Raw genomic sequence first — 23,555 nt, 5'->3', positions numbered from 1 at the left:
AACATCCCACCCCCAAAAAAAATTTAGACAACAGAGTTTGAAAATTTGTTTTTAAAAGTGGGTCTTTTAAAGTCAGATTCCCGAGACTTCCTAACTTACTATTTTTATGATTTTAACATTTTTTATTTTTTATGAATAAGATTTAATATACGAAAAAACAATAAAACAATAAATGCATAATTCACAACATAGAGGAACATGACTCAAGAATCGAGAAAATATGCAAGAGTGGAAAACGTGAATTATGTTTAACGTGGACTAAGGATCCGATACTTACAGCCACACACTCCATAGGGAGGGCCCGGTTACCTGAATGGTGCACTTACCAATATATGGAAATGAAAGGATGTACACCAACGAAAAGGTCAGTCTGCATAGATAGGGTCCTGTAAAAGGACTTCCTCTACATCAGGGGACAAAAGCTCGTGGAAATGTTTCAACCGTTGGCCATTGACTTGAAAGATACTATTGTCCTTGGGATTTACCAAGGTAATTCCCCCGTGAGGGTGACTTCAGTAACCAGAAAAGGACCAGACCAAGGGGTTTTTAATTTCCCTGGAAAAATATATAGACGGGAGTTGTAAAGTAAGACCTTTTGACCTACCACAAACTCTTTGGGCAAGATTTGCTTATCATGAACACGTTTCATGTTTGCTTTATAATTCTTCGCGAGATCATAAGAATCGCTACGGATTTCTTCAAGCTCATTCAATTGTAACTTGCGCTTGACACCCGCCTCATCAAAATTGAAGTTAAGGCTTTTTATAGCTGATAAGAGCCCAAAAATGTAGTTTTAACCCCTTAACAATCGTACTTTTAGACCAATTATGTGAATAATAAGTAAGAGTTAATATTGATTACGTGTTTTTATGCATTTCAGGCTTCAATGTCTATTATGTGCAGAAATGTGCCACTTTAGTGAGATAAAGGAGCAAAGGTCGGTTGCTAAGGAGTTCTGTGAATAAAGGCCAAGATTCAAGGAGACAAAGCCTTTGTAAAGCCCGGTCAAAAGCTGAAAAGTCAACGCGGGCAGAAACAGTGCACAAAGTCAGCAGAACTTCCGAAGACCATATCTTTGAACTCAGACCTTGGAATTGGGCCTACCTTATGTCACAACGACCGGCTCGAAAAGAGCTTTCCAATGGTCTAAGCCTTGGCCCAATCAGAGAAGCAGAAGTGTACTAAACATCTGTCGAAGCCAACTACAGCTGAAGAGCCCATTTTGGACTAAAGAAATTGGGTTTTGGGCCCGATTTTCCGGCCCAAAACATGGCTCCAAACCCATGCACGATTTTTGGATCTGAAAGTATAAAAACAAAAGCTTGACTCTTTGTTAATGGTAGTTAGGTTATGAAGCTAATGTTAATGGAGTTTAGGGTTAGAAAAAGATAGATCTAGATTAGTTTTTAGATCTAGATCTAGTTTTTTTACATTCATTCAATTAGTTAGTTTAGAATCATATTTAGTTTTTAGAATAAAGTATTAGTTCTTCATTTCAATTTAGATTATTGCTTAAATTCTTATTTAGATTTGATTGTCTTAAATTCATAATTAGTTATTCATTCAATCATATCACAATCTTAGTTCTAAATTAATTTTAATTTCAGTTTAATTTAATTATGTCTTGTTCTCATTATTGTTCTTGTGTTGGGAATGGTAGTATAGAAATTTCACATCAAATCATTACTCTCACCATTGTTTCTTTTGGGTTTGATTAGTTGAATTCGATTTAAGTCTAGAGAGTTAAGAGTGGACGAATCCTTACTCATTATATTGCATGATTATATTTTGAGAGTAAGAAGAATTGATTTAAACGTAAGAACGGTAGGATTACATATTAGTGTTGTTAACATTAATATTTAGGATTCTATTATTTTTACGTTTATCAAATGGCGCCGCTGCCATCTTAATCTCGTTCAAGACAAAAATTCAATTGCTGAATCCAAGCACTACAACAGAATTGTAGGGGAAAGACACATTCTGGTGTGTCTTTTCTCATAAAGAACGACACAGGCACAGTGTCGGATTGTGACCCGTTTATTGGGCTGTCTTTTATTTTAAAAGACGCATACAAAAGTGTCGTCTGGCTCACCAAATTGCCTTGTAAAATGACGCTTCATTGTGTGTCTTTTTATAGTTTTCGGTTTTTTTTTAAAAAAATAACACAAAAACTTGATTGTTCAGGCTCACTAGAGATTTCCGGTAACCAATAACCCTGCAGTAAACACTAAAATATTATATGAATATCAAAATGAGCATTCCAGAACATTTGTTTTGCATGTAGTTCAATCACCTAGTATTGAGCTAATTGAATCACCTATTACAAGAATAAAAAATGTTATTTTCCTACTAAGTTTCGCTTTGCTAGTTGCCTTGATCTAAATCCTCCACAGCTCACTAAATGCACAAATCCTCCACAACTTGCTAATTGCACGCATTGCCATTTTCTTCACCTGATTCACAAGCAACATTTTAGATTAATAACTTCAACAGCCAAATCCAGTTACTTCATCAAATAAGTTTATGATCTATAGGAGTGACCAGAATTTAAAGGACAATCAAATTCAGAAACCACGTCACATTTTGTCACAGCCCTCAAAGTAAAAGATTCAGTGGCATAGTGATAATAATGGAAAGGTTATGAACAACTCGGCAATGTTATGGTAGGAAGATCTCAGTAGCCGATCAACCAATCTTTGAGCCTTAAGTAGCTTCATTTGCATTCTCATCGGTTTCCTCATTGTCGAAACTTTTAATGTCGTCAACCTCTTTTCGCCATCTTGACTTCTTCATGCATTGTGAATATATATATAATCCAGCTGACCTCTCAATATCGTGCATTGACATATGACCTGGAGCACCAAGTAACCTCCCAAACTCTTCTGTTTTCTCAGCATCTCCTTGCTGTTTCAAGTATTCCAAACAAGCAGTCAGAGTATCATGATTCGGTGTGCACTTTGGCCAGCTTCCTTGTAATAGTTCTGAACAGTCAGCAGTAAGATTCTCATTTCCAGCCAGACACAAATGTCACATATTTGGAAGCTCAGAGATACCATAAGGAATGTGTCCATTGTAAACCACTTGAGCTCAAGTCCAAATATACTAGACTACTCAGATTGACAGCCCAACCAGGAAACGTTGAATCAAAGTTATTAGAACTGAGATCAACAACAGCAAGTGATGTCAAATTACTAGGTACCTCAAAGAAGCAAGACTACCTAACCACCGAAGAGTATCAACTCTCAAACTCTGAAACTCAAATCTAAATGCCTCAAGGATTTGAGTCCTAGCAAAGCAGGACCAATGATCCCAGTCAAGTACATGGTATTGGGTTAGGGGTTGTGGAGATCAATACCATTAATTTAGTCTCTATCATGTCTATTCAAAAGATATATATTAATGATGAGCTTCTGGTGATACATACCAGTATTTATCCCTTCATATAAGTAATCTACAATCATCTTCAAAACTCTGAAACGATATTTCCTCTGCAATATCATCAGTAGTGTCAGTCATAGTGCAAGCTAGCTAATTTCTTCACTAACTTGATTATGAATTACCATTCCGAGTTCCAAAGAAGGGAAGTATATAGAAGTTACCGACTTGATCAGAAAGTAAAATGTTTTCATGCACTAACACAACATTGAAATCCTAAGAAAGTAATAAAAGGAGATGAAACACCAAGAACATACTAACTGTCAAAGATAATGAGTTATATAGGAGTAAAGATAATAAACAACGTCATACCTAAATAAAGCGAGTAAAAATGGTCGGCCATTTGACTTTTCTGCAGAAAATTTAGCTCTCCAAATGTCTTTTTGACCCAAACAATCTCTCACTGCGGTGAGGACAATAGAAATTTGGACATTGTACATTTCGAGGGAGGAATCGACATTCATATCGGTAAAAACATTAAAACTTTGTTGCTCGTCCCTTTGCAACCACTTCCCTGTGCATGTTCAACAATTCACACAACTGCATACCATGTGAATAGTTTCCACAGATTGTGTATTTCTTGCTGGTTCCCGTACCTACAAAACAAATATACATTAGCAAAGAATATCAAACTAAGCAAAAAGCACTTACGAAATCTAGCCAATATAAGTTAAGTAGAGTACACTAGATGTTGATGTATCGGCCAACGCTCTTTGTACATTGATCTTTTATTTCCATCGATTTGGGTGAAGCGTAATCATATGTTTCTCTATAGTCCCAACCCGCTCTTCAACCATAGTCGTTGTTGAGTCTCTTGGTGAAGCTTCTCTTTGGCGGGACGATGCTATGAGAGAAGTTTTGACACACCAACACCCATACCAAGCACCCGACCATATTGATCGGGACCACATACTTGTGCAACCGGATCATTGTCCAAGTCCAAGTCAATGCTAGATGGGTCATCTTCAATTATAGCATTAATTCTAGCCAGTTACAATAGAAAAACACCTGTGAATCTATTGTCTAAAGTTGTATTGAATCAGAAGTTCATAACATATTCCTTACATTCTATACTCATCTCTACTATGAGTTCTATCTGTGCATTGCTATTACAAATATGTCTATAATATCTACGCAAATATACAGCAGGAAAGGAGACATACAACAAAGGAGTAATTAGAACAAGAGAAGGTACAAAACAAGGCAGCATAAGAAAAGAACCATCCTGTCACACCCCGAATTTCGACAGAATTCGGAAAAAACATTATTTGTCCCCGACTCTTCGATTTCCGAGGTGTGACGCACTCTCTACTCCCAAAAACCCATAAACATTTTTAAAATATGCGGATAATTAAAACCAATAAAAATTTTAATTTAAACAAAGTCCTCCTCATTATAAAACAATTTACAAATGAAAATGCAAATAATATTATCTCAACTGAAAATCTATATCACCTCAAGGGAAAACAAAACACAACACGAGATCTGCAATGCTTGCTAACGAAACCACAAGCAAAGAACCAATCTTCTTCATCACTAAACTGTCAAAACTTATCAACTATGTTCATTGAATGAACACACCCGATAAACAAACATGCAAATCGGGTTGACATTATAAAAATGCTTTGGTGTGAGTAGTCCTAAAATACAACATATAATATACATATATATACACAATACATAATGGCAGCTTAGTTCCTCCACCGAGGCCTTTAACTTTCAACGACTAATACAACATTCTTAAGTACAATAATCTAGGCGGTAGTTCCTCCAATCGAGGCGCCTTAACATTCTTAAGTACACTAATCTAGGCAGGTAGTTCCTCCCAATCGAGGCTTTTAACATTCTTAAGTACACTAATCTAGGCGGTAGTTCCTCCAATCGGGCTTAACTTCCCACTAACCACACAACAACTATACTCATAATAAATAAGGCATGTAGTTCCTCCATCGAGGTTTTTAGTTCTAACTAAAGTATAACCAAATGACCATATACAAATCATCTATCTAGAGATATATCATTTACCAACATATTACCATAATTAGATTATTTCGGGCTTTCTTTGTGTGTCCCTAAAATCACGTCAGATCTATGTCTTACCTAGTTTCCCCAAAACTACCACAATCGCAACCCAACCCGAACATGTACATCCACATGCCTCTCTTACATAATGAGCCACTCGTGCGTAACCACCTGGCGGGATGCCGCGACACCGTAAATCCTCACACGGAAGCCAAATCTATGTAAGCGCCACTATTCGGCATAAAATATTAGCATCATCGTTCTATTTTGCGAACGGAATAATCAAATAATACTATTATTCGGCTCGCCCGGAGGGCGCCGAAGGCCATTCAAATTTTAACTGAAAACGCCGGAAGGGCAGCCCGAAGGCCATTCAAATTTTAATCAAACGCCGAAAGGGCCAATCACATGAGTTGTGGTAGTCGTTCTCTAGGATTTTCGTTCGTAATTTATTCAGTGTCATACATCTATGACTCATAAACATTTCTACTATATCGATGCGGCAGTCAATTACCTTATTGCACTAAGCCACAATCTCTAGAAATATCTCAATATATCTCATAACCATATTTCATACTTTCACGTGCCAATATCTTATTGCACTACACCACACTCCCAAGTGGCAAATATTCACCAATGCTATATTAGCATCTCACATATAAAATAATGGAGTGTATATACATTTCTCCAAGATATTGCATTAATATAAATATCCCAACATATGATATCATGTCATAATGCTTCAACGTATCACATACATTTTTATTATAACGTATTAGGAATATAATGTCTCCTAACATCTCAATATCATCACGTGTCAAAAATACACAACATCAAGGTCAAATCTTTCTTAGATAATGACCACCAAATATATACTAGCTTCCACAGCATTTTATTACTATAAGTGTCCATATAATATACACATAAAACGTAGTACAATTAAACAGTCCACAGTCCACCATCAAAGCCCAATATACTTTACACACTACTCACGTCAAATCTAAATTAGCTAATTTACCAACCAAGTTATACAATATCCGACAGTATTTTATTACTATATATATCCATATAAACAAACATATGAAAAACTGGAAAAGTCAACGGTCAACAGTCAAAGTCAACGGTCAAAGGTCAACACCTCATGGTCAAGGTCAAACTCAAACTGTCCTGGTCAAAGTCAAAGGTGAAAGTCAACCGTCCATGGTCAAAGGTCAAAGTCAACCGTCAAAGTCAACGGTCGATGGTCAAAGTCAACTGGCCTAGTCAAAAAAGTCAAACGTCCAAGTCAAAGTCAAACTCAAACCGCCGCTTTAGGTGTTCGAGGTTCATAGTCATAGCCATAATTAAGTAGCTAAGGCGCAAAGTGCATGGCTCATGGGCTCATGGCTAAGGTCATGATTCGGACCTTAACCGCCAAGCCCAAACCTTATTACCCTAAGTCTAAGCGGTTGAAAGGCCCATGTAGATCTAGTTTAAGTCCAATGGATCGTCCATGCAAAATTAGAAACGGGCCCAAAACGCTTAAGTGGTTCGGTCCAAAAATTTCAAAACAAAAAGAAAAGGCCCAACCACTTAAATTAGATTTCGCCCACAAAAAATAAAATCGAAATTTCGAGTTCCTCCATCGAAATTTCGCCAAGCCACTAATAGAATTTGGCCCAAACCAACTTAACCTTGCTAAGGCCCAAGGCCCAAGGCCCAAGCCTCAAAGAGAAATTAGACCGGCCCAACACTGAAACCGACCCAGGCCCAAGCCCAAGCCGTCAACAGTGCTTCTTCTTCCTCACTTCTCCTCCACCACCACCAAAACCCGGCCACCACCATCTCCCATTCCATTAAATCGGTTAGACTCCCAAACAAAAACCCTCTAACATTAATGAAAGCGAAAACGCCAAATTGTTCCATCCAACCCTCATCAAACTAGATCTGAGAATATTCCGACCGCCATTAATGGCTTCCACCTAGCTCTAATCGACAGCCCCCAACCATCCCCACTACCACCCAACATCATCAAACAACCCACAACCAAAAAACACAGTTCAAACACCGAAAATTACAAATAAAAACGCACACCCTCGATTATCCGCAAGAATGGCGCGGCGCCTCCTCCACCGTTCAACCACCAAAACCAATAAAACCCACCACAACAAACACAACACTCCACCAACCAAAACAAATCACATCACCTGCCCCTAAAGCAATAAACCCAACGATTTTTTTGTTGTTGTGGCCGTTGCCAATCATTTGTCATAATATGATCACTTTTAGAGAGCGCCAAGAAGCTAAAACTTGGAGTTTCAATCCTCCATCACCCCATACGGCACCGGGGAACATTGTAACTATTCGACCCATGCCGCAGAATGAACTAGACAAAAACGGAGCTGAGAAATATTGAACAGTAAAGCTTATTTCTTTTTTTTTCTTATTCACGCGAACTAATACGCACAAAAAAAACAGTTTATATGGACCGAAAATTCATAAATTCTAAACCGATGATAATCATAGTTCTAGTAGTGGTGAGAGATAAAATCTACTCACCGGTATGAACAGCTCCTACGAGTTTCTCCGAGTCCGAGCCGTCGCGCTCCACCTCTCCAGCAAACCAGCTTCTCTCTGCCTCCATTTTTAATATTTTATTCTTTCTTTGAACCCTATTTTCTAGAAAAATGTGTTTATATACTTGGGTCCGAAACCCAAGCCCAACACCGACTCGGGCCCAAAAATCAGGCCCACGTATTCCGAGTCCAAACCCGACGAATTTTGAAAATAGATAATTAAATTAATAAATAAATAAATAGAAAAATACGTGTTTAAAAATACGGGCGTTACAGCTATACACATCTCAAAAGAATCTCGTCCCGAGATTCGGAAGCAAGATAAGCTATACGAACAAAAACGTTGGTTATTAACTTAGAACCTATACAAGAATGCACATTGATTAAACTTAAACAAGATAACATTGATATTAATTATTTTTTTAAATAATACCCGAATATATATCTTCATGCCATTACAAAACCTATTACAGTTTAACTGTCTATATTAAAACAAATTATTACTGTCACTTAAACGCAAGATAAATATATCATATCTTTTTAGCATGCAGTTTCTTGACACGTAGCAGTCTCTACGAAAAAAAATAATATTCTACGTAACTAATCAATAATATAGGATAAATTCATCCCTGTATAAAACATTATGAAGTTTTCATTATCATGCATAAAAGAAAATTAGTGTCCTGATACACTTAAAACAAAAATCACTCAGGTCATTGATACTACAATAAAACTTTATATTTACTTTAGTCATGCTCTCAGAAAAATTAAATTTTAAAACCACCCTTGAATCCTAATTCATGCTTGCAACTGGATCAAATATAGCACGTATTAAAAATTTTTTTTTTTTTTTTCCTCTATTCGAAATCATATAGACTCAAAACAAAACAATTCAGAATAAATACTTTCGAATACGCAAAAAATCATGTGAAACTAATTTAACGATATTAATCAATCATATACGGGTAATAGTTCACCTATATACAATAAATAAAATGTGTATATCGCAAGTATACACCTCTCAAAAAGAATACACGTGTATACGCAAGTATACACTTCTCAAAAAGAACACACGTGTATACGCCAGTATACACATCTCAAAAAGAATACACGTGTATACGCAAGTATACACGTCTCAAAAAGAATACACGTGTATACGCAAGTATACACATCTCAAAAAGAATACACGTATATTTTATTTATTATATTCAATCTATTTCTAACTAATCACCTCTAACATATTAATCTCTTATACTTTAAAAAATACTATTCATCCCTTAACGTGTACGAGTGAGGCGAGATAGTTCCTCCAACACCAAGGCAATTAGTTCCTTACTTAGTACGTCACAAAGCCATCAAATAATACAACTCATTCCATATAAATTAAAATATCTTATTATTTCTTGAATAATAACATAACACTCAAATACAAAGTTCACAAACATGTTATCACACTTAATCCCTAATCCATGTGAAAACGAACACCAACAATAAAACGATATTGTAACAGCACACATCATCTTGATCAAATCCATTAATAATTAACATATTACACAAATAACCACTCCTCAAATGATAAGGAAAAATAAAAGCATCTCCTATGCACTCCACAAGAGTAACTAATATAAATATACACTTTACACATACAATCAAATCAAGAAAAATATTGACTCTCTTTATTTTTATATCTCTTTCATTTTCTTTGTAAAACAAATAAAACAACTAGCGGAAATAGTTTTGAAAATAATACTCCTTAAACACTACCCATAAACCACGATCCGAGAATCACCTAGACTCACCCTAGTCTAAGCTAACCAAATGCTCTGATACCAAACTGTCACACCCCGAATTTCGACAGAATTCGGAAAAAACATTATTTGTCCCCGACTCTTCGATTTCCGAGGTGTGACGCACTCTCTACTCCCAAAAACCCATAAACATTTTAAAATATGCGGATAATTAAAACCAATAAAAATTTTAATTTAAACAAAGTCCTCCTCATTATAAAACAATTTACAAATGAAAATGCAAATAATATTATCTCAACTGAAAATCTATATCACCTCAAGGGAAAACAAAACACAACCTGAGATGCAATGCTAACGCAAACCACAAGCAGCAACCAATCTTCTTCATCACTAAACCTGTCAAAACTTATCAACTATGTTCATTGAATGAACACACCCCGGATAAGCAAACATGCAAATCGGTTGACATTATAAAAATCTTTGGTGTGAGTAGTCCTAAAATACAACATATAATATACATATATATACAATAATACATACAAGCCGTTAGTTCCTCCACCGAGTTTTAACTTTCAACGACTAATACAACATTCTTAAGTACAATAATCTAGGCAGGTAGTTCCTCCAATCGAAGCCTTTTAACATTCTTAAGTACACTAATCTAGGCAGGTAGTTCCTCCACCGAGCCTTTAACATTCTTAAGTACACTAATCTAGGCGTAGTTCCTCCAATCGAGGCGCCTTTAACTTCCCACTAACCACACAACAACTATACTCATAATAAATAAGGCATGTAGTTCCTCCATCGAGGCTTTTAGGTTCTAACTAAAGTATAACCCGAACCAACCATATACAAATCATCTATCTAGAGATATATCATTTACCAACATATTACCATAATTAGATTATTTCGGGCTTTCTTTGTGTGTCCCTAAAATCACGCGTCAGATCTATGTCTTACCTAGTTTCCCTGGCTACCACAATCGCAACCCAACGAACATGTACATCCACATGCCTCTCTTACATAATGAGCCACTCGTGCGTAACCCACCTGGAAATGGATGCCGCGACACCGTAAATCCTCACACGGAAGCCAAATCTATGTAAGCACCGCCACTATTCGCATAAAATATTATGCATCATCGTTCTATTTTGCGAACGGAATAATCAAGCCACTATTCGGCTTACGCCCGGGAGGGTCGCCGAAGGCCATTCGAATTAACCGAACGCCGGAAAGTGGGAAGGGCCATTCAAATTTTAATCGAAGCGCCCGGAAGGGCCAATCACATGAGTTGTGGTAGTCGTTTAGGATTTTCGTTCGTAATTTATTCGGTGTCATACATCTATGACTCATAAACATTTCTACTATATCAATGTGCGGTCAATTACCTTATTGCACTAAGCCACAATCTCTAGAAATATCTCAATATATCTCATAACCATATTTCATACTTTCACGTGCCAATATCTTATTGCACTACACCACACTCCCGGGCAAATATTCACCAATGCTATATTAGCATCTCACATATAAAATAATGGAGTGTATATACATTTCTCCAAGATATTGCATTAATATAAATATCCCAACATATGATATCATGTCATAATGCTTCAACGTATCACATACATTTTATTATAACGTTATTAGGAATATAATGTCTCCTAACATCTCAATATCATCACGCGTCAAAAAAATACACAACATCAAGGTCAAATCTTTCTTAGATAATGACCACCAAATATATATACTAGCTTCCACAAAGATTTTATTACTATAAGTGTCCATATAATATACACATAAAACGTAGTACAATTAAACAGTCCACAGTCCACCATCAAAGCCCAATATACTTTACACACTACTCACGTCAAATCTAAATTAGCTAATTTACCAACCAAGTTATACAATATCCGACAGTATTTTATTACTATATATATCCATATAAACAAACATATGAAAAACTGGAAAAGTCAACGGTCAACAGTCAAAGTCAACGGTCAAAGGTCAACACCTCATGGTCAAGGTCAAACTCAACATGTCCTGGTCAAAGTCAAACTGTCCTGGTCAAAGTCAAAGGTGAAAGTCAACCGTCCATGGTCAAAGGTCAAAGTCAACCGTCAAAGTCAACGGTCGATGGTCAAAGTCAAACTGTCCTAGTCAAAAGTCAAAGTCAAACTGTCCAAGTCAAAGTCAAACTCAAACTGTCGTTTTCGTGTTCGACAGGTTCATGGTCATAGCCATGGGTCATGGCTAAGGGCAAAGGTGCATGGCTCATGGGCTCATGGCTAAGGTCATGATTCGGACCCAACTGGCCAAGCCCAAACCTTATTACCCGGAAGTCTAAACAGTGAAAGGCCCATGTAGATCTAGTTTAAGTCCAATGGACTGGTCCATGCAAAATTAGAAACGGGCCCAAAAACAGTTAAGTGGTTCGGTCCAAAAATTTCAAAACAAAAAGAAAAGGCCCAACCACTTAAATTAGATTTCGGCCCACAAAATTAAAATCGAAATTTCGAGTTCCTCCATCGAAATTTCGGCCAAGCCACTAATAATAGAATTTGGCCCAAACCAACTTAACCTTGCTAAGGCCCAAGGCCCAAGGCCCAAGCCTCAAGAGAAATTAGATCGCCCCCGACAAACCGACCCAGCCCAAGCCCAAGCCGGCCAATGCTTCTTCTTCTTCACTTCCTCCTCCACCACCACCAAAACCGCCACCACCACCATCTCCCATTCCATTAAATCGGTTAGACTCCCAAACAAAAACCCTCTAACATTAATGAAAGCGAAAACGCCAAATTGTTCCATCCAACCCTCATCAAACTAGATCTGAGAATATTCCGACCGCCATTAATGGCTTCCACCTAGCTCTAATCGACAGCCCCCAACCATCCCCACTACCACCCAACATCATCAAACAACCCACAACCAAAAAACACAGTTCAAACACCGAAAATTACAAATAAAAACGCACACCCTCAGTATCACAGTAATGGCAGACGCCTCCCTCCACCGTTCAACCACCAAAACCAATAAAACCCACCACAACAAACACAACACTCCACCAACCAAAACAAATCACATCACCTGCCCCTAAAGCAATAAACCCAACGATTTTTTTGTTGTTGTGACGCCGGCTCGCTACATCATAACGATCACTTTAGAGAGCCAGATCTTTAAAACTTGGAGTTTCAATCCTCCATCACCCCATACGCACACCGGGAACATTGTAACTATTCGACCCATGCCGCAGAATGAACTAGACAAAAACGGAGCTGAGAAATATTGAACAGTAAAGCTTATTTCTTTTTTTTTTCTTATTCACGCGAACTAATACGCACAAAAAAAACAGTTTATATGGACCGAAAATTCATAAATTCTAAACCGATGATAATCATAGTTCTAGTAGTGGTGAGAGATAAAATCTACTCACCGGTATGAAATGACTCCCTACGAAGTTTCTCCGAACCGAGCCGTCAGGCTCCACCTCTCCACAAACCAAACTTCTCTCGCGCCTCCATTTTTAATATTTTATTCTTTCTTTGAACCCTATTTTCTAGAAAAATGTGTTTATATACTTGGGTCCGAAACCCAAGCCCAACACCGACTCGGGCCCAAAAATCAGGCCCACGTATTCCGAGTCCAAACCCGACGAATTTTGAAAATAGATAATTAAATTAATAAATAAATAAATAGAAAAATACGTGTTTAAAAATACGGGCGTTACACATCCTCTCCGGCGCAAGAAAAGAACCATCTTTGCGTGTATGGATAGCCATGTATGAAAGTGTTCGGGTGATCTTAACATTTGGATTCTTCTTTTTCTGGAAAAAAAAAGTATATAATAACTGATTTGGAATAGAAACTGGTTTTATGACTTCACATAAACTGAGATGTAAAGGAACATACCAAATTATGGATGGTTCTTGCTGCTCCTCTCCTTCCTGATGTATGTAATGATTTCAAGGCTTTTCTTGAGTTCTTGCCCACCACCGCGATTCGCTTCCTAGAAGGTTTTGCTTCATTATCTACAAACCTGTCCCCCAATCTTCGCTTTCACTCCTTTTTTTGGTGCCTCTTCCTTTCATCATCATTGTCATACTTGTCATAATGTTTAACTTCGAAGCCGATGCTTGTACTCCCCAAGACTTAGCAAACTTCTTGAGTTGACATTTCTTGTACACTTCAAAGAATACCATACTCGTCCCCGCAGTTGGAAGACTATGCTATTTCAGACATTGAAGATACATCATACATGAGATTGGCATTGGTCATCCTGAGACCCTGAGCTGTTATGGCCACTGTGACTTTTGACTGAATAAAAAATCGCTGTTTAAAAGAGTTATTATTGATAACAACATTAACGATGACAATAACACTCCTAAGTGAACACCACCTGTTCAGGCTTCTGGTTTATATGCCTATAGATCTATCATTTGATTCATTTCTAAATTTAAGATCTTCCACGACAATTCTCGGTCGGCATAAAATGCACCGGAGAAGTTTAATTTTCTGACTTCTGTCTTGTGTATACCTCATATCTCCTTGAAGTTGAGGATTGTGAGGAGAACTATCTAAACTCTTGACAATAGATTCCTAACAAGTATAGGTAATAAAGCTAAATGCTTATTAACAGGACTCTCCCAATGAGCCGGTTACAAACAGGGCTAATATGTGTTTAGTTTATGTGGGCCAATGGATGCAATATGATATTAAGTGTCGATTTAATAGATGAAGCCGAGGTCGGGAATACTATTTTCTTCACCATGGAAATTGATCCCATGTTTCACCATACCATCCAACATCAAAGAACATACCACGGACATGACTTTCTACCAAAGCCCTGCATTCAAGATCTAACTAGTGGATATACACAACTTCATTCTTAATCAAAAGAGGAAAAAAATAAATGATTGTTTATTACGAAAGACTCGAATAAACACAATAAGAATACCAGTCTATATTTTCTGAAGGAACAACAACGACACAGGCTATGCAACTACAGAACTAAGTGGAAGGGGGGTGGGGTGAATACACAACTAGGTAGAAAGACAACAAAATTAATATTAAGAACTTAACATCGTAAACTAACCTTAATTTTCTTCCAAATCAATCTCTTAGTCGGAGAAGGCACATCCTTAAAACTTTCATAAAATATAGGACAATGGGTTTTCGCGGTTCCACCAAGTGCACTGGAATAGCTATACGAATCATCTCCAACTGCTTGTCCATCCGCATCAAATTCAATTTTCTTATTTCCTATACAATCACAAAATCCAATCACTTTAAGTAAAAAACCCAAAAATTATTTTCGTTCTTTCCATGAAAAAATGCTATGCGTATGTGATTGAGAGAAAAGTTTATGTACTAGAAGACTGTCCATCATGCTGGCCAGAAACTTGGAAAGCACTTGATGACGACCCTGAAAAAGATGAAGTATACCCATTCAAAATTCATTACCAGTAATTAACTTTAAAGAAAAGGTTAAGCTTGTTTCTCAAAATTCATTACCACCAAGTTGCTCAAAAAATCGTGATATAAACGAAGGCATTGAACCTTGATGGCACATCCTAGCACCTGATCCTGAAATTGAGAATAACTTTAAGCGATCAGGTAATGGTAACTTAGCGAGATTTCTAATCGTAAGATCAGAGTAAAATTTAATGATTTCTAGTTCTAGTAGAAGCTACAGGAGGAATCAGGAACACTTCTCCAGGTACTTAAATTTTGGTCTTTCCAGGTCACTAGATTCAAATGTGGAGGATTCGTTGTTGGGCTGGGAATGAACCATTGCTTGTTTGATGGGATTGGCGCAATGGACTTTGTGAACTCGTGGGGTGAAACCGCCGAGAGGTGTGTATCTCGACTCTCCCACCAAAGATAGATAGAAGCGTGCTTAAAGCGAGGAATCCACCTAAGATAGAGTACCCCCATCATGAATTTGCAGATGTAGAGGATATATCGAACGCCGAGCTTTCTGAAGAAGAAATGCACTACGAGTCCTTTTGTTTTGACCACGAGAAACTAGAACAGCTCAAGATGAAAGCTATGACGGAAGGGGTCTTTGGCAGTCACAGTACCTTCCGAGGCTCTCTCTCGCCTTTGTATGGAAAGCTAGAACTGAATCTTTGAAAATGAAGCCTGATCAACGGATAAAACTCCTCTTTGCTGTTGACGGAGGTCTAAGTTCGATCCACCATTACCGATTGGCTACTTTGGCAATGGGATTGTATTAACAAACTTCGATATCAGGGCAGGTGATATAGTGGAGAATCCTTTGTCTTTCACAGTTGGACTAATCCAGCGCTTAAGATGGTCCTGCGACGCAGTTTTTAGACTATATATTGGTCAAGTAAATCAACAAAAGGAAGATGTATGGAGTGGATGATCAATCAAGTAACTCAACAAAAGGAAGATGTATATAATTTAGACTATAAATATTGGCCAATTAATTTTCAAGTACCAGAGCAACGATTAGCCGCTGAATCGGACTTGCATGCTCCATTTATCTCACTTCCCTCTCAACATATAGTGATGCTTTTCCCTTTTCAAAGATTTCTTGTACCTTGGTTTGAGCCCTTAACACAAACCTGTTAGTAGATAGCATTATTTAATGAAATTTATTGACTTTAGCAATTTAGTAATGAAGATACCTTTGTCGTTGAATCGATAAATCGTACTCCACCATTTTCATTTCTAGTCAACGCAAAGATATATTGAAGCCTTTTCTTTTCAATTCTTTTCATCCCTTGCTTTGAGCTCTTCAAAGTAATATGAGCTTTTAGTAAACGACATTTTCATAAAACTTGTATACCTTTAGTAATGACATTACCTCTCCCCTTGAAGTAGAATTATAAATTCTTTGATTCATATCTCCAGCCAAAACATCCTGTTTTGAAGCTTTATCCTTCTTTGCTTTCTTTCTCATTTGTGCCGGGCTCTTTATATAACACAAACCGTTAGTAATCGACATACTTCATAAAACTTATATACTTTTAGTTAATGATATTACCTCTGTCATTTCTTCATTAATATCTCTAGGCATAACAACATGTAATAGAGCTCTTCAAAGAAATGAGAGGACGGTGAATTATCACCGTTACAAAAAATGCAATGAAAGTTATACACCTTAGTCATGAAATTACCTCAACCCTCGAAGTATTTGTAGGCTTATCATCATACATCACAGCTTTTCCCTTCTTGGCCTTTTTAAACAAATCATTAGTACGCACAAAATGCAATGAAAGTTATACACCTAGTCATGAAATTACCTCAACCCTCGAAGTATTTGTAGGCATAACATCATGCATCACAACCTTTTCCTTCTTGGCCTTTTTTAACTTTTTCCTTGAGCTCTTTATAGAACACAAACCATTAGAAAATAGCATATTCAATGAAACTTACACATCTTTAATCACTAAGATATACCTTTGCGTTTTCCTGGTCTGTCATATCCTAAAAAAGCAAACAGATTATTGGCTCAAATATTGTACAATGGAGAAACAAAGTCTAAAATGTCTTAATGACTATACTAGACAAAGTAATGCTAGACAAAGTATCAATCTTATAAATCATCTTATAAATCTTATGACACAACATCTTATAAATCATGCATAAAAAGTGTACAATAACAAGTGCTCAAGTGTTCAGAGCAAAGTATCAATCATTGGCTAACAGAAAAATCATTCAGAAACATCCATAAAGAAAAAACATGTACCAATTTGACTGATTATAGGTTACAAATGCATATATTTCTCCTGCCTTTTCCAATGTCATTGGACTAGGTTACAAATGCATATCATTCATTCACCGTTTTTTTTTTCAAAATACGAGAATTTTTTGGTACACAATCTGCACCTATTTCTCCAACATCTTCTAAATGTGATGTATATAAAAATTCTCTAGGCACTCTAGACTCAAAAGTCAAGGGGTCTTCATAAGCATCCATATCTCTAGTTAGTCTCTTTGGAGCATCTAACACCACATTCTAGCCACTCCTTGTTGGATCTTTACAATAAAATACTTGAGAGGCCTGAGATGCTAGGATAAATGGCTCATCTTCAAACTTTGAACTTCTTCGAAACTTGCTAAAATTCACAAAAACTAAATTAATATCAGGGTCAAAGTAACATCCATTCGCTTTATCCTCAATTCGAACCCAATCACAATAAAATACAGTTTGAGTGAAGTCAAAGTAGTTCAACTCGAGAATTTGTCTTATGACCCCATAATAGGTAGCTTCTTCATCGATAAGATTCCTATCTTTAGCACTCGAGCGAAAACTGGTCATCGCGTTCATTTTAACTCCGGAATTCTGAGTTGTCTTGTTAATTTCCCATTCAGCAGTAAAAAAACACATATCCACTTGCTTGATAGGAATTATAAGATGTTGCTTGAAAGTGCGGACCATCAGCAAGTCTCTTGATGACAAACATCTCACTGTTTTCAAGCTGTCAAAAAACCCAACATATATATATATGATATTAATTGAACAAAACTACCTAATATTAATTGAACTTTAAATGTTGAATTCGGTGTCAAGATGTTTTACTTGTTGCCTTAACCAAAAATAAAACTCATCGGATTATTGCTTTTTACGTTTGCATTTCTTTGGATTTGAATCCATTGATGTATGCTTGGTATTTCCTAAATATGAAACAAAACTAATACAAGTCAAATATATGCCTCCCCAGCTACGTAGTCACAAATTAAGATAACCTTGACTAGTTATACTTACTTTCTCCATGGAATCACAACTTTTGAACATTGAAGCACCCATTTTCGCACTTGTTCATATTGCACATTAGTTAGTGTATGTACACCTTTTTTGTTAAGGGGTTTTTCGCTTACAAATTCACCATCATCATCAATATATCTCTCCTTGCCTCGCTTGTGGCTTCCCTTTGAGCCATTAGGCATGTGCTCCATGCAGTACATTATTGATTCTTCAATGACATAACGTTCAGCAATACAACCTTCAGGGTGTGCCGGATTCTTTACATACTTCTTATAAGATCTCAACATCCTAAGACATGTCATCACCAAAATATTATTTATAACCAATAACAAAAATAAGCATGATTTGCTCAAAAGACTTACAGCTCAAAAATGTACATCCACCGACTCCAAACTGGTCCACAAATTTCTGCTTCTTCCGCCAAATGCACAACAAGGTGTGTCATGATAACAAAGAACGAAGGTGGAAAATATTTCTCAAAGACACATAATGCTTCGACTACTCTTTCTTTCACAATACGAAGCTCATCACAGTAAATTACTTTGGAGCAAAGGATTTTAAAGAATGTTGACAATTGCCCAATAGCTACACGTAATGGCTTGTGTTTTTTAAAAGCATGCATTAGCAGTAATGGTAATAATTGTTGCATCAAAATATGATAATCATGTGACTTCAGTCCTTTCAATTCAAAATCTACCCTGCTTGCATGTCGCTTCCAATTAGAGCTATATCCAATAGGTACCTTCAAAGTGGACAAAGTCTCTAAGAAGAGTTTTTTCTCAACCCGGGATAGAGCAAACTCAGCCTTTGGTAATAGTAACTTATCTCCCGATTCTATGGGCCACAAGTGTTGCTTAATTTTCATCTCTTTCAAATCTAGGCGTGCTTTCAACCCATCTTTACTCTTGTCCAATTCCATAATAGTTGCAATGAGATTCTCCGCAACATTCTTTTCTACATGCATCACATCCAAATTGTGAAAGACACACAAGTCCTGTGCATTATACAAACATTCAAATGACAATGACACATGATAAATCATATTCAAAATATTGTTAAAACATTACTTGCCTCCCAATATGGCAACTTAGTTAGAATTGAGCATTTGGTCCACGCGACTAGGACCATTATCCGTGCCCCTTTCCATACACCGTTTCAAACCCTTCTACTATGCTCAACACCTGAGTACCGGTCAATCGGGATGGAGCAGTCTCAAGTTCTTCCTTTCCATCAAATGGTTTCTTTTGATGCCTAAAAGGATGATCTTCAGGAAGAAATCTTCTGTGACCCATATATGCAGTCTTAGACCCATGTTTCAATCTAATTGAACACGTATTTTCGGCACAAACAGGACAACCACAAGTTCCACCAATTCTACAACCAGAAAGCATGCCATACGCAGGAAAGTCGTGAATAGCCCATAATAAAACTGCTTTCATTATAAAAGTAGACTGAGTATAAGAATCATAACATGGAGTGCCCGTGGACCACAACTCTTTCAACTCTGCAATCAAAGGCTGCAAGTAAACATCAATATTTTTCCCTGGACTACTCTTCCCGGGTATCAACATAGACATCATAACAAATTGCTTATTCATGCAAAGAGATGGAGGTAAGTTATAGGGAACAACCATAACAGGCCAACAAGTATACGAATTGCTCTGATGAGAAAAAGGATTAAACCCATCTGTTGCAAGTCCTAGACGGACATTTCGAGGCTCAAAAGAAAACTCCGGATACTTAGCATCAATTGTACTCCAATTAAGAGAGTCGACCGGATGGCGATTCTATTTTCATCGACAACCGCCCTCGAATGCCATGTCATTTGCTCCGCAATCCAAGGAACACTACGAAAACATAAATATCTTAATTGGCTATGTGTTAAAACCAAATGAAAATGTGTTATAAGTATTTAAACAAGAGGGTTACCTATACAATCTTTGCAACCTCGGTATCAAAGGGAAGTATCTCAATACTTTTATTTGGTACGAGTTTTTCTTCTCTAAGAGATCATCACCTTTTTCATTCTTCCATCTACTTACACCACATCTTGGACAACATTGTAGACTTTAATCATCTTTCCAATATAATATGCAGTCATTTGGACAAGCATCTATCGTCTCATACTCCATACCTAAGGACTTGATCAATTCTTTGGCTTCAGAGTATATCTTGACCGTAAGGTATTATCTTGGGAGAATTCCTCTTAGAGTGTTCAATAGATCGGTGAAACAGGTTGTCCGATAGGCTGATGTTTTAGATCTTAAGGTTAACCAAATCAACTATTCTGAGATAACTTCGTTTGATTGTTCCTACAAGATGAATAAATAGGCCTCTTCACATCCTCCCATAAATTGTTAAACTTCGTTTCCTTCCCTATATCATTTGGATTTTGATGACAGTGGTACTCATTATGAGAATTTGAATCATCGTCCAAGCTCATCTCATCTACATTTCGATCTTCATCTGAAGTACTCCCATCCATGAACTCATCCAAACCATCAAGATGAACATATCCTAACTCTTCACTAACTAAATCAATGTCTCGAGAATAGCCATCTTCATATTGGCTATGGGAGGAAGGACCAACAGTCTCAACATTGATTGCATCTTCTTCAAATGATTCCACATGAAAATACCATGTCATATAGGATGGGTCTATTCCAATATGAATTAAATGGTCACCACTATTTTTTAGGATCAACCCTTCCACTCACATTCGACACCTCACACATGGACAAGAGCACCAAGTTCCTTTTCCTAATCTATCGGTCATGAACTTTAAAAGGATTCAAGTCCATCCAAGTATTCATCGCTATTCAATGGTGCTAACATCCAATCTTTGTGTGGTGGTAATAAAGCCATTCCTTTCACACAGAAATGGCTTTGGTTTGTGAGATTTATTCCTGCGTGCCTATTGAGGACACAAAAAGATGTGTTGTAGTGAGGATACAAAAGATGAAACGGACCAGACACTCTCAAATTAACAGATAAGTGGACATAATAAATGCAATTATAAACAAATAATATCAAAGGACAACAACGATATCAACAAATAAATCTCGTAGAGCATGAATGTTATGTCTGCTAGTTTTTGACATTGTGTATCGGTGTAAGAATAATTCTCGATTATCCTATTAATTTACACAATACAAGCCTGCCGGATTACAATGTCAACTGTTGGAAGTTTCTTAGCCACAGCATGTATAAGCATAAACATCACACTATCACAAATAACATGGTATTGGAAAAACCAAAAATAAATAAGTCATTTTCAGATTAGCGAATAAGTTGTCTTAAATTCGATAACAAAGGTAAAAACACAAGATTAGCTCCTTTCCTCAACCATAATTCTTTTGATTTCAATACTTCATTTATGTCTTAAATTTGAATCTAAAATCACTTATATCTTGTTACCATACGGATACAAGCAAGCACTAACTAATGGTCGATCTTGTAGTACTACTCTTCACTTTCGTGGTTGTAAATAAATGCAAATTGTTTTATCACATGATATGAAATGTCGACATTGCTAACAGATCTTGAAGTTTATATAGATGTGACATTTTCCTATATAGATGTGAAATTTTCCGATCTGTTTTCAGCCGAAGCAAAAGCCGGGGACTTTGGGAGAGGCACGCACCACCGGTGGCGTTTACTAATAGCTAGAAGTTTATGCTCTCTGGCTAGTGTCACCATTATTCTGCTGCATTGTCACATATTAAGTGTAAGATCCTCTGTACCTTTGCCTTTAACGTTTGAGCTCAACTCTGCTACTTATCGGTTATCTAGCTAGTTCATTGGCTTGACGACATGTTGAGGGATACAATTAAACCCGGAGGAAGAGAATCCCGGCCTCATGATATGTGTGCCTTCCACTCGGTAACACATCAAACTTGCTTCTTATAATTAATATTCCTGGAACTATGTCACTCCCCGCCTAGGTTTTAGGTGTAAATCCTCATCCACATGTGGTGTCCTCATTGTTGAATGGTCAAAGGTTGATAGTCTTGTACCATAGGGAACAAGAAATAGGGTTCCTTAACCCTGAACTTCAAACCAATTCATAAAGTAGCCCAACATAACATGATTTGTTGTGAAATAAGTAAATAACACATCAAACCGGGCTCGTTTTGCTTTTTTGAAGATTATAATAGTCCCACTACTTGGTTGTTGTGCTCATTGATGGACAAGAAGGTTAAGTTTGAGAAACATATATATGGTTTCTAGGATATATATGATACTTCTCAAATTAAGCTAACTAGGGACCATAAATTCATAATAATGTGACTTGTCATCATTGTCATGGGCCAGCTTAAGGAATTCTCATCACGAGACCCTTCAATGGGCCCTCGACCATGTCATTGGCATTGGCATCGATTATTCAAAAATACCAAAAATATTTACAAAAGCATCACTCATTCAAAAATATTTCTCAAATCAATGTTAAAATTCAGGTAAATAAGATAACTAAATCAAAATTATTCAAATCAACAAAATCAATGAATTTAACAATTCGATTTGAGGAGAATATAATGATATAATGATAAAACTAGGGTTTCTAATTAGATTTGAGGAGAATGAAAAATCACCTTATTGAGGACAACGAAAAGAGAGTGGAATCAGCCTCGAGTAAATCACCTCTGAGTAAATCACCTCTGAGAAATGAAAAAAAAGAAATGAAATGAAAAAAAGAAAAAAAGTTCGGTGGTTTTATTTCATTTTGGGCTGTTTATATTGGGCTTTTCTTTTTTAAGTATTTCAAACAAAAAAATAAACGAGACTTTTTGTAATATAAACGGCGCTGGTTACGGGTCCAAAGATTCGGCACTAATGTTAGCGTCTTTTAACCTGTCTTTTATTAACCAATCTGGTGCAGTGAAGGGGCAATCCCCCATTCTCTACCCACCCACCCTTTTAATTTTTCATTCTTATTTCTTGAATTTTCGGAACTGTTCACTGTTTCAGGCATAGGGGCTGCGGATTCACAGAGAAAAACACTGCGGTGAAGGTATTTCTCAATTTTCGAAAATTCTGAAAATTTTCATACATAATATT

The 23,555-nt window shown here is 36.9% G+C and overlaps 1 protein-coding gene and 2 long non-coding RNA genes across 6 annotated transcripts; all 3 read right to left on the bottom strand.

The window, feature by feature from the left end:
• Positions 1-2,216: 2,216 nt before the first annotated feature.
• LOC147498176 (uncharacterized) lies at positions 2,217-23,108 on the bottom strand. 4 transcript variants are annotated; one of them, XR_015194226.1, is made up of 4 exons: positions 20,427-20,476; positions 20,207-20,344; positions 3,425-3,488; positions 2,217-2,453 (listed from the first exon to the last, which is right to left on the bottom strand). It is a non-coding gene; the product is annotated as an uncharacterized LOC147498176 (long non-coding RNA). The 4 variants fall into 4 exon arrangements; XR_015194228.1 differs by lacking the exons at positions 20,207-20,344; positions 20,427-20,476 and adding an exon at positions 23,090-23,108; XR_015194227.1 differs by lacking the exons at positions 20,207-20,344; positions 20,427-20,476 and adding an exon at positions 3,693-3,717.
• On the bottom strand, positions 14,754-15,602 carry LOC147498178 (uncharacterized). Its single transcript, XR_015194224.1, has 3 exons — positions 15,272-15,602; positions 15,129-15,182; positions 14,754-15,019 (listed from the first exon to the last, which is right to left on the bottom strand). It is a non-coding gene; the product is annotated as an uncharacterized LOC147498178 (long non-coding RNA).
• On the bottom strand, positions 16,894-19,593 carry LOC147498177 (uncharacterized). The gene is made up of 6 exons (XM_086560820.1): positions 18,860-19,593; positions 18,498-18,785; positions 17,784-17,847; positions 17,189-17,215; positions 17,032-17,115; positions 16,894-16,965 (listed from the first exon to the last, which is right to left on the bottom strand). Exons 1-6 carry the CDS (start codon positions 19,537-19,539, stop codon positions 16,894-16,896), a joined length of 1,215 nt encoding a protein of 404 aa, XP_086416946.1. The 5' UTR covers positions 19,540-19,593.
• Positions 23,109-23,555: the final 447 nt, after the last annotated feature.

Source organism: Coptis chinensis, chromosome 5 (genome assembly GCF_015680905.1).
Source record: "Coptis chinensis isolate HL-2020 chromosome 5, ASM1568090v1, whole genome shotgun sequence".
NCBI classification, from domain to species: Eukaryota; Viridiplantae; Streptophyta; class Magnoliopsida; order Ranunculales; family Ranunculaceae; genus Coptis; species Coptis chinensis.
This window is presented reverse-complemented; position numbering and strand designations above follow the sequence as displayed.